Source organism: Pipistrellus kuhlii, unplaced genomic scaffold, assembly GCF_014108245.1.
Source record: "Pipistrellus kuhlii isolate mPipKuh1 unplaced genomic scaffold, mPipKuh1.p scaffold_m20_p_59, whole genome shotgun sequence".
Taxonomy (NCBI): Eukaryota; Metazoa; Chordata; class Mammalia; order Chiroptera; family Vespertilionidae; genus Pipistrellus; species Pipistrellus kuhlii.
Window position 1 is genome coordinate 1,779,682 of NW_023425561.1, and position 13,904 is coordinate 1,793,585.

Genomic DNA, 13,904 nt, shown 5'->3' on the forward strand with positions numbered 1-13,904 from the left:
CCCCGGCTCCCCCCTTACGGCCCCGCACCCCCAGCCCCGGCTCCCCCCTTACGGCCCCGCACCCCCAGCCCCGGCTCCCCCCTTACGGCCCCGCACCCCCAGCCCGCCGCTCCTCGGACCACGCCCGCCCTCCGGCCCGGCCCCCGGGGCGGTGCGTCCCCTTTCCCCGCTGCAGCGGGAGGGGGTGCGGCGGGCGGGCCCGCGGGCGGCCGCGCCCCTCCGCCCCCGCCCCGCCCCCGCCCCTGCCCGCGGGTGGGAGCGTGTCTGGGTCACATGAGCGGCCCGCCCGCCAGCCCGGGCCGGCCCCCCGCCGCCCCCGCCGTCCCCGCCGCCGCCCGCCGCCCGCCGCCCGCCGGCCGCCCTCCGCCCGGCTCCTCCGGCCGCCGCCGCCTGCGCGGAGCTGCGCTGCCTGCGCCCAGGGCCCGGGAGGGGGCCGCGGAGGAGCCGCCCCCCGCGCCCGGCCCCCGCCCGCCCCGGCCCGGCCCGCGCCATGGGGCTCCGGCTGCCGCCGCCCCCGGCGCCGCCCGGCTAGGGCGATGCGGGAGCCCCCGGCCCGCGGCCCCCGTGGGCACCATGGGCGCCCTGCTCCGCCGCCTGCTGCTCGCGGCGCTCCTGCAGCTGGCCCGCGCCCAGGTACGTGCGCCCGCCGCCGCCGTGCCCTTCTCAAGGTTGGCGGAAGTGGGGAGGCGCGAGCGCCCTCGGAGGGGACTCGCGGGCCGGACGCGGCCGGAGTCGGCCTGGGCATCCCCTGGGAGGTGATCCTCCCCGTCGGCCCATCCCCGGCCCCTCCCCGGCCCCACCCCATTCCCCGGGCGCCGCCGCCGGGGCGGAGCTGCCCGCGTGTCTGTGCCACCTGGGTCGGTGCCCGGCGTGCCCCCTTCTGACCTGCGGCCTCCAGACAAGCCTGGTTCCGGGCTGGGAGAGGGGCCTCCGCCGGCGGAGCACACCTGGCGGTCATGGCCGGGGCAGGGCCCAGGTGGCCAGGAGAGGACAGGTAGAGCCGAGTGGACTCAGGAGTGGAGCAATCGGGGAGAATGTCAGCGAGGAGCTGAAGCCTCCTGACTGCAAGGGCAGGGCCCTGGGGCAGTGAACCCACCTGGAGTGCACCTCGGCCCAGGCCTCTTGTTTCCCGCAGGCGCCCGGCTCCCAGCCTGATGCCGCCGCCGCCGGCCACCAGAAGAAAGGTAACAGTAGCCGCTTCGCGCTAGCGGCACCAGGTGCTGTGTGTTCATCCTCCTGGGTAATCCCAGCTGTTGTGTGAGGTGCAAACCCTTATCCTGCCCGTCACAGAAGTGGAAACTGAGGAAGGGGGTTCCTGGGTTCTGGGTGAACAGGTTGGGAGGGCAGAAGCGGGGGCCAGCGGAGGGTGGCTGTGACACGGGGCCAGGGCACAGCTGCAGGAAACCAGTGGGGACGTAACCCCGTATGCATCTGTCCCCAGTGGTGTCATGGATAGATGTGTATGCGCGTGCCACCTGCCAACCACGGGAGGTGGTTGTGCCCCTAACTCTGGAGCTCATGGGCACCGTGGCCAAACAACTGGTACCCAGCTGTGTGACCCTGCAGCGCTGCGGTGGCTGCTGCCCTGACGATGGCCTGGAATGCGTGCCCACCGGGCAGCACCAAGTCCGAATGCAGGTAGCGTGGGCCTGGCTGGAGTGGGCGCTGGTGCTCGGGGCTGACGGATGCCAGCCAGGGCCCTGGCAGGTGGGCGAGCGGCTCTCCCTCCTGCCCATGGAGTATCCTGTCTTCTCTTTGTCTCTCCCTGTTCTCTGAACACAGATCCTCATGGTCCGGTACCCAAGCAGCCAGCTGGGGGAAATGTCCCTGGAAGAGCACAGCCAGTGTGAATGCAGGTGCCAGCCAGGCCCACTCTGAGCGAGCAGAGACCAGGCTTGGGGTGTGGGCTTGGGCGTGGTGGTACCCCGCCACGGGGACCAGGCTTCTGAGTGGAGCCGGGCATGCCTGGGGTCTGGGCAAGAGAGTAGGACGCTTGGCTTTCCTGATCCTCCTCCTCCTTGTTTCTGTCGGTCTCTCTTTCAGACCAAAAAAAAGAGAGGGTGCTGTGAAGCCAGACAGGTGAGTTTCTTGGGTTCCTGTTGAGGTGGGGTTGGAACCCAGGCCCAGCGCCCAGGATGCCACGTGTGGGTGGGGCAAGGGTTGTGCAAGCCTCAGGAAGCTGTGGTCCGCTCCCCTCTTTCTCCTCCCGCTGTGTCCCCCGCTCCCCTTTTCCTCTGCTCCCCGGTGTGTGTGCTCTGACCCACCCCAGCCCCTCCAGGGAAGACTCTTCTTCCCGCCCCAGACACGTTCTTCTCCTCCTAGGGCCGATCCTCCCCACCACCATCCCCAGCCCCGCTCTGTTCCGGGCTGGGACCCTGCCCCCGGAGCACACTCCCAAGCTGACATCACCCATCCCACTCCAGCCCCAGGCCCCTCTGCCCACGCTGTACCCAGCACCGCCAGCGCCCTGACCCCAGGACCTGCCGCTGCCGCTGCCGACGCCGCAGCTTCTTCCGTTGCCAAGGGCGGGGCTTAGAGCTCAACCCAGACACCTGCAGGTGAGGAGCTGGGGGCTGAGGGGCAGCTGATTGGGAAGCCAGCAAGGCCCTGCCCTGGTGCAGGCCCAGGGCGCGCCTGCCAGTGGGACAGGAGCCAGGGAAGGGGAGGCTGTTGAATGTGTTGAGCAAATATTTACCGAGTGTCTGCCGGCGCCGGGCTCGGCATAAACAAGGCTCACATTCCAGGGCAGGACACTGATGCCAGCAGAGGCTGTCAGGGCCTCTGGTAAGGCGCACCTGGCGTCGTCCTTTGAGAGGCAGAGATGTCCTGGAGGAGTGACATCTGCCTGAAGTAGACATGAGCAGCTCTCCAGTTTGCAACCTCTGGGCCTTCCCAGAAGCCGCTATGGTAGACATTTGTCCCACTTTACTGGCTCTGAGAGGCAGGGGACGGAGTGTAACCCTCCTTCACCCTCATCCGAGGGCTTCTCACAGCCCATCCCTTCCACAGCGAGGCCACGAGTTCAGCCAGTTGGGGTGTCTTTGGAATGCTGGGAAAGAATGAGGTTCGCGGAAGGGAACAAGGGGGCGGGTCCAGAGGGAGCAGATGTTGAGCCGAGGCAGCACAAACAGAATCCCGTTCTTTCCCCCTCAGGTGCCGGAAGCTGCGAAAGTGACACATTGCTTCTCAGACTCAGGGGGGCCGCTTGCCTCGCAGGCCGCACTCCGGAGAGGGACTCAAGGGCCTGGGCCTCTCCGAGGGCTTTCTGGCCAGCTCTTGTCTCTGCAAGGCTGCCCTCCAACATGGTGGGCTGAGGTGGATGAGACTTGGCGGCAGCAAGAGGGGTCACGTACCAACGTGGGAGAGAACGGGGTCCGTGTCAGTGTCTAACTGCCCTGTGTCAGTGCGCAGCTTGCAGAGGCCCCTCCCTGCCCTTACTAAGACGACCCTGACGCTCTGCAAATAATGGGAGTTGGGCTCTGGAATGAGAACTGTGACAACGCCCCCCTCCCCCACCGCCCCCATAAAAGAGATGGACAGAGCTCTCCCTCCTGTGTCACTGTCTGTCACTGCCCAGGCCGGCTGGTTCAAGCATGAATGTCTGTGTTACACTGCCTCCTAGACCCAGAGCTTCTTACTCTGTTCACGGTGCAGATGGAGTAAATGAGGCCCAAGGTCCCACACCAAGTCACAACCAAAGCCCAGGCATGTGTCCTTCACATTCACGTCGTTACGGCCAGACTCTAGGGAGTCCCCGCCCCCCTGCTCTGGAGGGGACGGCCGATGATGGCCAGGGAGTTTGAGGTGGGAAGCGGATCTGCTGAATGACCTTGGGTGTCACTGCCCCTCTGCCTGAGCCCTGCTTTCCACGTGTGCACATGGAGGACACGGATGGTCACTCTGTTCCGGGCCCTGGGGCTCAGGAAGGTCTGAGCATGTGACGTAACAGAACACCCACCTTCCCTGCTGGGCAGCACTGTCTCCTGCTTTTTGCCCCCCTGTAGCTTAACTCAAGCTATGCACCTGCCTTGTTCCCCCTCCCTGAACAGGAAGCACCAAGGGTCCGAGGCTGGTGGGCTTGGTTTGAGAGACAGGCCCCGGACCGCAATCCCCCCGCTTTCTCCACCTTCACCTCCCTTTCACTTGGGGTGCCCCTGCTCGGGACTCTCCTGACCTTTTTCTGCCCCGATCCAAGCGCACTGCCCAGCCTGCTGCCTACAGACTCCTGTGCTGCCAGGCACTGAGGGGGTGGTCCAAAGGCCAGCGCTGGGTACAAATGGCTTTGCCCTGCTGAGGCGGGACACTTGGGCAGAGGTCAATCCGAAGCACCCACCCTCGTGATGATAGATTTGAGGGTGTGATAGTGATCTTGTTGGGCTCAAGGCAAAAGTGGGGTTAAACCAGAAGAGACAATTCCTGAGTGATTAATATTTTCATGTCATGATCGCCATGCTGTCCATGAAAATGCCATAGCCCAGGTAGGAGGAGAGAAGAGGATTAGAGACCTCGGGATACCATCTCAGTCCACTTGGCTGCACTGGGCACGCATGATGCTTCGCCCGCGCCTCCTTGCTTACTCCTCAATTCCGCGGTCAGCTCTGTGACTCTTTTTTATTGGATGAAATAGGCCGATTGACCTGGGGATTTGACCTTAAATCAGCTGTCTCCCTAACCCTAGGTTTAGCTGCCTGCTCACAGCAGATTCGTTGTTTGAGATGTTTGCTGGGTACTGGGGCGCCTGAAAATAACAGCCACATCATTGCAGCTGACTCAGCGGTCAGTGGTCAGAGGCAAGCCTGGCCGTGGGGAGAGAAGAGGGAAGCACTGGCGGTGGACAGCATCGCTGCAATCCTGCCGGGGCCTGCCGGGTGGGGTACTCAGCCGGCCAGGCCAGTAACTCAGCTCAAGGTCAGTCAGTCAGTGACAGGCAGGTCCCGAGTTCAAACCCGCCTCACTCAGGCCGAGTCTTTCCACAACTAACAGGGGGGGGCGGGGGGGGGCGGGACCTGAGGACACACCAGGGACGTCGTGGGCAAGACTGGGGCGACGCAAAATGGCGTCTCAAGACACTTTTCAGGAACCGCGCCCCCTGACCTTAATTTCACCTCCACCGGAAGTGTCTGTGGTCCTTTCGGAAGTCACTTTCACCTAACCTTACCGACTACCGCGCGACAGGAAGTGACGAGGGTCACGTGGCCCTAGAGGGCGGGGCTAAGGGAGTTCCCTCCCCCGCGGGCGGTGGCGGCGGGATTCGCGCGGCCCAATGAGGGCGGGCGGCGTGGCCCGGGCTGGTAGCCGCAGTGACGCGCCTGCGCAGAGGCGGTGGCACGACGAGTTGACTCCGGGGGCGCGGCGAGGAGGTGAGCGGGGGCCACAGCCCGGGCTGAGGGAGCCGGGGTGTCCGCGGGCAGGCTGGGTCAGGCCGGGGTCCCCAGTGTCCAGGAGGGTAGGGCACGAGGAACCTGGAGGCTGGTGCGGGAGCCGACCGGGGATGCCGCAGGGGGAGGGCCCTCACGCCGCACGGGGCGGGGCCCCGGCAGTCGGGGCGGAACTTGGAGCAGAAGCCTCTGAGCTGGGACCTGCGGAAGGCGGGACTCTGGGCCCGGGGGCGGGGATAGGGCTTGTGGGGGGCGGGGCCTGGGCCTTGGAGGAGGAGCTGGGACAGGCGGGGGGTGGAGCCTCGGGCTCGGAGACGGAGGGGAACGAGGCCCAGGCGCCGGGGGCGGGGCTCCAGCCGGTGAGCGGCGTGGGTGCAGCTCAGGAAAAGGGATCTCGTTCCGCCGAGGGTGGGGCTCCGGGGCTGGGGGCGGAACCGCGCCCTCTGAAGGGTGGGGCCAAGGAGCCGAGCGCAGGGGTAGGCCCAGGTAATGGCCCGGGGCGTCCACGCGGGGGCGGGCTCCGTGGTGGCCGGGCCTGGGAGCGTGGTAGGCCGAGAACTCCCCCGGGAGAGGTGGTGTGGGTTGAGCGGGCTCGACGGTCACCCGACACGGGGCCAGTCTGGGTGCCCCGCAGACCCCCGAGGGCTCAGAGCTGGGGAGGTGCCCCGGGCGAAGGCACAGGGCCGGCCTGGGGGGTCTCCCCAGAGGACCGGGGCTCCCCGGAGCCCCCCAGTGGCGATGTGTGGGTGCCTCGGGGCCGATCCCCTGCAGCGGCGGCAGAGGTGTGGGTGTGCTGGGCAGGGGGCAACTGGGTTTGGCGTGAGTGGTGTCGCCCGGTCAGGGCAACTGCTGTGCAGGCAGATAGGGTCTGGACTTTGCGTAAAGGGACGGGTGGGAATTGAAGAACGGAGTTGGGGGCCAGGAGGGAAGGAAGGGCTGAGGGTGAGCAAAGGGGCGGGGCCCTGGCTGCTGTGGCCTCCCCTTACCCCCTCCCCCCGCTGCTGGGGTCCTCGGGCAAGCCCCCTTCTCACTGGACTGGTAAGTGTGACTTGGAGCCCGGGGGAGAGGGTGGTGACCCGGGTCGAGGGGCTCCCCGGGGGCAGACAAGGTCCGGTGGTGTGGAATCCTACCGCCTGCAGGTATTCCAGACCCTTCCTGCCCTCCCGGTCAGTTGGTCGGTGGGGGTCTGTTCTCGCAGAGACATGAGACTCAGCTGGGTCCTGACAGTCCTGTCCATCTGCCTGAGTGCCCTGGCCACGGCAGCGGGGGCCGAGGGCAAGCGGAAACTGCAGATCGGGGTCAAGAAGCGGGTAGACCACTGTCCCATCAAATCGCGCAAGGGGGACGTCCTGCACATGCACTACACGGTGGGTGAGGAGGCCCAGCCTCTGGGTGTGGGTGGGGATTCTAGGGACCAGAAAGGACTTGGAAGTCCTCTGCTAAGGTGGGTGACCTTGGGCAAGTCCCTTCTCCCCTCTGCCAGTTTTCATGGTTCTATCGTGCTCCTCACTGTCCACTCCCCAGGTTGGCACCAACAAAGAGTTACAATGTCCTGTGAGCTGCCTAAGGTTCTGTCCCCTTCTAGGACTATGGCCACCAATGCTGTGGGTGGGGTGCTGTCAGAACCCTCCTCCTCATTGGCCTTCCCATGGTCCCACAGGGGAAGCTGGAAGATGGGACGGAGTTTGACAGCAGCCTGCCCAAGAACCAGCCCTTTGTCTTCTCCCTGGGCACGGGCCAGGTCATCAAGGGCTGGGACCAGGGGCTGCTGGGGTGAGTCAGGGGCCATGGCTGTGGTCCAGGTGAACGGTGGGAGGCAAGCCCCAGGAATGGGGGAGGGAGGACAGGGAGCCAGTGCTGCCAGATGCTGAGTATGTTGTCCTGCAGGATGTGTGAGGGGGAGAAGCGGAAGCTGGTGATCCCATCGGAGCTAGGTAAGTGGGCCTTCCTGAGGGGGTACCGGGTTCCGGGTGTGTTTGGGGAAGGGTGAAGGCTGGTTCAGCCTCTGTATTGGTCTCCCCCACCCAGTCATTACAGTTCATGCCTCTTCCAAGATTAGCTGTGCCCAACGCCAGGGCAAGACCCTTGAGGCACTCGGCTCTGCTGTCCACCTTGTGCCCTTTATCTGGCCTTTGCAGCCCCCCACCCATTACACCGCCATTGCTGGCTGGGCAGAAGCCTGGTCTCAGCCTGAATGTCTGCAGAACCTCTATCTGACCACAGCTCACTGTGTTTTCTGTGTGTGCATCTCTGACAGGGTATGGAGAGCGGGGCGCCCCCCCAAAGATCCCAGGTAAGAGACCTCTGGCCCCCTCCCACTGCCCCTCTCCCCTCCTGTGGCCCTGGCACTCACTCTACCTCTCTTCTCTGCCGCAGGGGGCGCCACCCTAGTGTTCGAGGTGGAGCTGCTCAAAATCGAGCGCCGTTCGGAACTGTAGCCGAGCTGGGGAGGGCCGGTGGAGAGGCCCCATCAGGGACCAGACTGTTTAAGAAAAAAAACCTTAAAGCTCATGAAAGGAGCCTGTGTGTGTTTGTGGGCCCTGAGAGACAGAAACCACAGCCCAGCCTCCCCTCTTCCTCGGCATCCCGAACCGTCTCCTTTTGTGGTTCAGAACCTTGGGATCTAGGCTCGGTAGCCTGGGGGTCAAGATAGCCAGGCCTTGGGTGCCATGGTGGCCCTTGCCCAGAATGAAAAAAATATTCTTGCTGCCAACAACAACAGTGCCCTCTCCCGCACCCCCCATTCCCCAGCCGCTTTTAGCTCCAGGTCTGGGAGCCAACACTGGGCTATCGCCATGACTACGTGGCCTTCAGGAAGGCCTCCAGTCACTTGGGGAGAAGCTGAGCTGGTAACCATTACAGAGCAGTGTGTCCCCCTAAAAGAGACCAACCAAGCCTGTTAGCTGCACCAAAGGCATATCCTAGCTTTATTAAAGGGCCCGCGTCGCAGAGTCAATATAAAAACACAAAAAGTCCCATCAGTTTAATAATAATAAAAAACCCCAAAGTGGAAAACAAGGGGCAGGGAAGAGGCCCCTAAGTGAGGGGCACAGGGAGCCCTGCTCATGGCACCAGGCCTGGCCGCAGGGCCCCTTGGTATTGCTGTTGCTACGAGGTCAGGGGGCAGCGATTGTCCTGTGGGAGCCACCGTTCACCTGGGTTGAGGACCCTCACTTCTTCTGCGGTGTGCTCAGCTTCTGCATGCCCCGGATCTTGTCCAGCAGGCCAGAGATGAAGGCCTGGACAAGAGGGAGGACATTAGGAAGACAAGGTCCCAAGATGACAGGAGCCCGGGCTTACCCCCCACCCTCTGGGGAAACCACGTACCTCAGTGGGTTTGTAACAGTCAACCAGCAGCTCCTAGTGGGACATAAGGGAGAAGTATATTGAGTTCTCGGGAACGGGAGCCTGGAGTTTACCCATGCCCACTTCTAAGGGGCTGGGCCACCCCGAAGGTCAGGATGCCATCGCTAGGCAAGTAGCATGGGCCCCATTTGCTGGAGGCAAAGCTGAGGCTCAGTGCCACAGAGCTGGCTGCACCAGACAAAAGGCCTGCCTCTGAATCGTGCTTACCTAATTGGCACTGCCTACCTGCAGCCCTGTACTCCATGACCCCCCTCCTGCCCCCCTCTGACCCTGCACCCCTCTCACCTTGACCCTGGCAGCCCGAGTATCATCACTCTCCATGTCCAGGAGCTCATCCACGTCAATCTCCAGCTCGGGGATCTCCTCTTCCTGGGGGAGGGGGGGGGGGGGAGACAAAGGCCTGAGTTGGGGGAGAGGGTTTGAGAGGGGCTTGCTGGCTGAGGCCCCTGCCCTGCTCTGGGAAGAGCCAGCCCTCTGTGCCCAGCAGACAGCAGCAGCTGCTCCGAGGAAGAAAACAGACCAGGCCCTTGCCAAGGAAAACTGCCCGATGGGGGGGGAGGGATACTTCCTGTCTCTGCCAGTTGGGCACCCTAAGTGCCAGACAGCTAGGGCTGGGGACCCTGGGCTGGGAATACTGCAGATGTGTCTCCCTAACTTCTGGGCCCCCCATTTCAACCAGAGCAGGTGGGGCCAGCTGTCCCAGCTCATCACAGCCCTTTCCCCTCCCCCAAACACCTGTCACAGCTTCCCAGGGGTGAGGAGGAAGTGCAGGGTGAGGGGTCAGCGAGAAGGACCCAGGCCTGGAAAGGGGGAAACAAAGAGCACATGCTTTGCGGTGGGCGGGTGCCTGCCACCTCTCCTCCCAGGAAGCACCTAAGGTCTGGAGGCAGCAGCATTCCAGCGCTGGGCTAGGACGGCAGCAGGGCTAGCCCACCCCTCCACCCTGCCCCCAGGGGTCTGAGTCACCGGTGAGCAAGGAAGGCGTCACGGGGTGGAGAACCTGAACCAGGGAGCCGGCCTGCCTGCCCCGACGCCAACATGGAGCTACAGGCGGGCCCCCTGGAGTAAGCCGACGCTTTGGTTATGGACCCCTCGCCAACCGGGCTAACGTCCTGGAGCCAGTCTAGGACAGCAGGCACTCAGACCCCCTCCCACTGCCAGCGCAGGCTACCCCACGCCTCCTGCCAAGCCCAGGCTACCCCGAGCCTGACCAAGGCGGTGGCCGGAGGGAGGCAGCGGAGAAGACGAGTGACTTAAGTCAGACAAAAAAGAGCAAACACTGGGGGCGGGAGCAGACGGGCGGGAGCGCGCGCGGAAGCGCTGTGCCCATTGCCTTCGGTGACAGGCAGGCTCAAGGTGCGGTGCCCAGGCAGCCCGGCTCGGGACGGCTTTAGGGTGCCGGCGTGGGGTGGGGGACACACCTGGCAGTCGTAGAGGCGAGTGAGCTGTTCCAGGATCCACTCCTCCAGGTTGAGGCGCTTCCGTAACTCCTTGCGGTCGTACTTGACCGTGACCTTCCCCTGGCGCCTCACGGGGCCGTCGTCGTCCGCGCCGCCCGGGCCCTCGCCGGCAGCGCCGGGCGGGCTCTGGAAGTAGACGCGGGGCCCTGGGCCGCCGCCTCCCGGCCCGGGGGCCGGGGCGGCCAACGCCGCGCCCCCCGCGGGGCCGCTGTCCGCCATGGCGGCCGCCGGGGCCACGTGCGCGCGTCCGGCCCCTCCCTGCGCCGCCGCCTCCCGGGCGCCCGCCGGCTGGCTGCGGGCCGTCGGCGCGGGCTAGCCGGTGGGCTCTTCTCCGCGGACTCGGCGCTGAGGGCGGCGGCGGGGGCGGCCGGGGGCAGCTGCTGCATGCGGAGCCCCCGGGCCTGCCTGGCCGCGCCCCGCCCCCTCCGCGATCCGCCCGCCCTTTGTCCCCCGCGGCCGCCGCCCGCGCCGCCGCCACCGCCGCCGGAGTCTCTTTCTCTGTCTCGCTGGCTTCCCCGCCCCCGACCACACCCCCTTAAAGGGCCAGTCCCGCCGCCGGCCCCCGCCCACCCGCCCCGCCGGGGCTGCAGGAGGGTCTGCCGGGCGGGGTCGGGCGGCGGTCCGCTGCCCCTATAGCGGCCCTCCCCAAGCTCGTGTCCTAGGCGCCGGGCACCGGGACTCGTGCCCCATTGGCACCCTGGAATCCTGTCCCCACTGAGCAGAAACGGGCCGCCTGGAAAGGGAGGGGAGTGGGCCTGTGTGCCGGGCGGACGTCCGGCGAGGAGGTGTGGGAGCCCGGGCGCCTGTCCGCCAGCGCTGGCCCGCGGGGGGCGAGCAGGTTTCTCCGCGCGGCCGACACGTGGACCGGCTCCCACGGGTGAGGAGCGGAGATGGCGGGCAGGAGCTGCCAGGCCCCCGACGCCCTACTCGGCGGGGTCCTGACCCGTCATGGCGGAGGCCCAGGATGGGGGTGAGCAGAACGGACCTGGCGGTCTGAAGGGCCAGACCCCAGGCGGTCACCGCCCACCGGCCAAGATGGCGGCGGCGAACGGAATTATGGGAAATGTAGTTCGCGGAGCCCGGCCTCGCCTGGCAGTCCCTCCTCTGCAGCGGAGCCGGGCTGGGAAGCACAGAACTTGTTTGGGTTCCCTCATAGGACTGACCTTCACAGGGTGCGGCCCTGCGCACCCCGCAACGTGTATACAAACGAGGAAACGCAGGCATAAAAGGCTGGGAAGTGAGGGAACCGCTACTCAGGACAATAAAAATAACAACTGACCCACAATAAGCATGCCCGGAGTCCAGCCTGCGGAGACCTCACTCGCTCCCCGCAGGTCCTGGCCCTCAGATCTCACAGGGCCTTTTCCTGCCCCGCCTCTCTTAAGCAGAATGCTCTCATTCCCACCCATCATCTCCCTCTTCTTCCCCCAACCCCCACACACACCATCCCATCTGATTTTCTGTATCTTTACACTAGTCTCTCTCATTCACTTGTTCATTGTCCGTCTCCCACTTCCAAACTGTGAGTTCCATGGGGCCGAAACCTGCGGGACTCGCACATTGCGGAGGCTGGTGATTGAGTGGGCGTGCTCAGCTACACACCCACGTGTACCCAGCAAATTACCTGATCTTGCTGAGCTCTCCGAGTGTATGTCAGACCCATAGGAGGTGGTCCATCGCTATTGGTTGAACAAATGACTGAATGAAAGAATGAATGGCTTCCTGTGTGCCTAATTTCCTCCTGGGGTTGCCGTGAAGATTAAATAGGAAAATGCATAGAAGGTCCAATGACTGCAACATGGAGGTTCATTAAGTCCCACAAATAGAGATGGGCTTGTGATCCCAGGCCCCTGACAATCTCTACTCATCCCCCGACCTCCCCTCAGACGGCAGTGTTTCTGTGCCCACCCCTCACAGACACCTCTCTGGAGTCTGAGAAGCCCTCTGCAGCAGGAGGGGTTGAGAGAGGTTGAGACAGCAGCCAAACTCAAACCCGGCACTTTAGGGTAAGGCACTTTAGGCTTACCCCGTGGCTGGAGAGAAGAGAGGGCAGAAGGTGGGAACGCAGGAAGATGCAGAGGGGTTGGAGTGTGCTTCCCTGGGAGGGGCCTGGCCCACTGGGGAGTGGGCAGACTCACCACACTTAGCCTGGGGGCAGTAGAGTGAGCAGATGTGTCCTCCCTCCCTCAGCCTTCTTTCTGGCCTTCGTCTCCCTTCAGCCAGCCTGGGGGACAGGGGAAGGGTTGACCCTTGTCCTTATAGATTAGGGAGGACCCACCCTTTCCACCAGGAGCCCCATTTCTGGCCTGGCTTCCAGGCCTCCTGCTCTGAGCCTGGACTGCTAGAAGGAGCAATTGTACCCAAGTCCAAATTCCCCGGCACAGCCCACCTGACCGCATCAGAGCCGGTCTACTCCTTCCGAACGGGACACTGATTATGGCCTTGAGTCCTCCTGGTTTCGGGGGGGATATACCACAGTTTGCTCTGGGAGTGGGGCCTAGAGGCCATGAAGACCTGGGTCCCTCCCGGTGCTGTGACCTTGCTGTCCCTCCTCCCTTCAGGGCTGGTGGGAAGGCTTCCTGTGGTGCCCAAGTTTCACGGGGATAACCGATGACCCCTGTGGGTTCTCTGGGCAAAACAGGGAGGGTCCGGCATATTCCTATCTTTCCCTCTCTCCACCTCCTATGCCACCCCCAGGGCACTCCCAGATTCCTGGGGCCCGCTCCCTGTCCATCAGTCCTTCCCGTGGCCACCCACGCTGAGAAGGGCTAGTGCAGAGGACCATGCATGCTGGCCGCAGCCTTCTCGGAGGCCGAGCTGCCTTGCACGGAACCTGGGTTCCCACCCTGCCTCTGCCCAGTAGGGCTCGAAGACATGGGCAAACCACTTAGCTCCCCCGCGTCTCTCCAGGGGCTGTTTCTATGACCTCCCGTGGTTGGGGTGGGGGCGGAGAGCTCAGAGCTCGGTGCCCACACCCCAGCCCTAGCCTTCCCGCCTGACTCCCCTGGGACTGGAGGGTGCCGCCATGGGCCGCTCCTCATCCCTCCAGCCTCGGCCTCCCAGCCCCACCCTTCCTGGGGTCCCAGCTCCCCCCACCAGAGTGCTCCATCAGCCCAGGCCCCGGGAGGGTCCCGTGGGCCCTGAGCGCTCCTTAATCGAGGGTAGAGGCCGGAAAGGCGGCCGGCCCTCCACCATTACGGCCTGCCGAGAAACCCTATTAGCATCACCAAGGCTGGAAAAGTGTCCGAGGAGCGGAGCCCTGTAATGGGGGCAGCCCTGGCCTCAGGAGACACGCACGGGGGGAGGAGAGGCTCCGGCCCAGGAGAACGTCTCCCATCCCGTTTGTGAAGGGGCTGCTGCCCAGGAGGCGCACCTGTCGCAGGCCGAGGGTCCCCGCTCAGACCCCGGGGCCCAGGCCCTGGCTCCAGGCCCCGCTAGCCCTGCCCCAGAGTGATCCATGCCCTTCGTCCTTTCTCCCTGATGCCCCCACAGCCTGGTAGCCATCCTTTCGATGCCCTGCTTCCTGCAGCCAGGGGTCATAGGTTACCCACTTGTCTGTTTAATTCTCCAACAGCCTCCAGCTTCTGGACAAGGGGGCTGAGGCACCGAGCGGCCAGGTCCGGTGGGAGCAGAGGCCGTCTCCTCCCTGACGTGGTCCCGGGCCTGAGGGGCACAGCTCTGCTGCTCTGCTGAGGTGAGG

The 13,904-nt window shown here is 64.7% G+C and overlaps 4 protein-coding genes across 17 annotated transcripts; 3 read left to right on the forward strand and 1 right to left on the reverse strand.

Annotated features, from left to right (window-relative positions):
* The first annotated feature begins 317 nt into the window (after positions 1-317).
* On the forward strand, positions 318-3,547 carry VEGFB (vascular endothelial growth factor B). 8 transcript variants are annotated; one of them, XM_036417358.2, is made up of 7 exons: positions 318-633; positions 1,136-1,184; positions 1,442-1,638; positions 1,783-1,856; positions 2,044-2,079; positions 2,424-2,558; positions 3,154-3,547. In XM_036417358.2, the coding sequence occupies exons 1-7, from the start codon at positions 574-576 to the stop codon at positions 3,173-3,175; spliced, it is 573 nt and encodes a 190-aa protein (XP_036273251.1). In that variant the 5' UTR covers positions 318-573; the 3' UTR covers positions 3,176-3,547. The 8 variants fall into 8 exon arrangements, with proteins under 8 accessions (XP_036273251.1, XP_045430041.1, XP_045430040.1 ...); XM_045574080.1 differs by having other exon boundaries at positions 430-633; positions 1,118-1,217; positions 2,323-2,558; XM_045574083.1 differs by having other exon boundaries at positions 430-633; positions 1,118-1,217.
* Positions 3,548-5,213: 1,666 nt separating this feature from the next.
* FKBP2 (FKBP prolyl isomerase 2) lies at positions 5,214-7,889 on the forward strand. Of its 7 annotated transcripts, none has more exons than XM_036417368.1 (6): positions 5,214-5,360; positions 6,577-6,745; positions 7,039-7,151; positions 7,266-7,312; positions 7,636-7,671; positions 7,755-7,889. In XM_036417368.1, the coding sequence occupies exons 2-6, from the start codon at positions 6,581-6,583 to the stop codon at positions 7,814-7,816; spliced, it is 423 nt and encodes a 140-aa protein (XP_036273261.1). In that variant the 5' UTR covers positions 5,214-5,360; positions 6,577-6,580; the 3' UTR covers positions 7,817-7,889. The 7 variants fall into 7 exon arrangements, with proteins under 7 accessions (XP_036273261.1, XP_045430045.1, XP_045430046.1 ...); XM_045574089.1 differs by having other exon boundaries at positions 5,264-5,360; positions 6,550-6,745; XM_045574090.1 differs by lacking the exon at positions 5,214-5,360 and adding an exon at positions 5,732-5,864.
* LOC118707275 (skin secretory protein xP2) lies at positions 5,367-6,280 on the forward strand. The gene has a single exon (XM_036417359.2). The coding sequence runs from the start codon at positions 5,492-5,494 to the stop codon at positions 6,278-6,280; it is 789 nt and encodes a 262-aa protein (XP_036273252.1). The 5' UTR covers positions 5,367-5,491.
* Positions 7,890-8,346: 457 nt separating the features above from the next.
* PPP1R14B (protein phosphatase 1 regulatory inhibitor subunit 14B) lies at positions 8,347-10,605 on the reverse strand. Its single transcript, XM_036417363.1, is given in 6 exon segments — positions 8,347-8,617; positions 8,706-8,738; positions 9,030-9,113; positions 10,166-10,447; positions 10,449-10,545; positions 10,547-10,605. Coding segments are annotated over 6 exon segments (609 nt in total). The 5' UTR covers positions 10,591-10,605; the 3' UTR covers positions 8,347-8,548.
* Between the last annotated feature and the right edge of the window lie 3,299 nt (positions 10,606-13,904).

Coding starts and splice junctions, on each gene's coding strand:
- VEGFB (XM_045574080.1), top strand. CDS start 574: ATGGGCGCCCTGCTCCGCCGCCTGCTGCTCGCGGCGCTCCTGCAGCTG. Junction 634..1,117: donor TGCAGCTGGCCCGCGCCCAG/GTACGTGCGCCC, acceptor ACCTCGGCCCAG/GCCTCTTGTTTCCCGCAGGC. Junction 1,639..1,782: donor AGCACCAAGTCCGAATGCAG/GTAGCGTGGGCC, acceptor CTCTGAACACAG/ATCCTCATGGTCCGGTACCC.
- LOC118707275 (XM_036417359.2), top strand. CDS start 5,492: ATGCCGCAGGGGGAGGGCCCTCACGCCGCACGGGGCGGGGCCCCGGCA.
- FKBP2 (XM_045574087.1), top strand. CDS start 6,117: ATGTGTGGGTGCCTCGGGGCCGATCCCCTGCAGCGGCGGCAGAG. Junction 6,746..7,038: donor TCCTGCACATGCACTACACG/GTGGGTGAGGAG, acceptor ATGGTCCCACAG/GGGAAGCTGGAAGATGGGAC. Junction 7,152..7,265: donor TGGGACCAGGGGCTGCTGGG/GTGAGTCAGGGG, acceptor GTTGTCCTGCAG/GATGTGTGAGGGGGAGAAGC.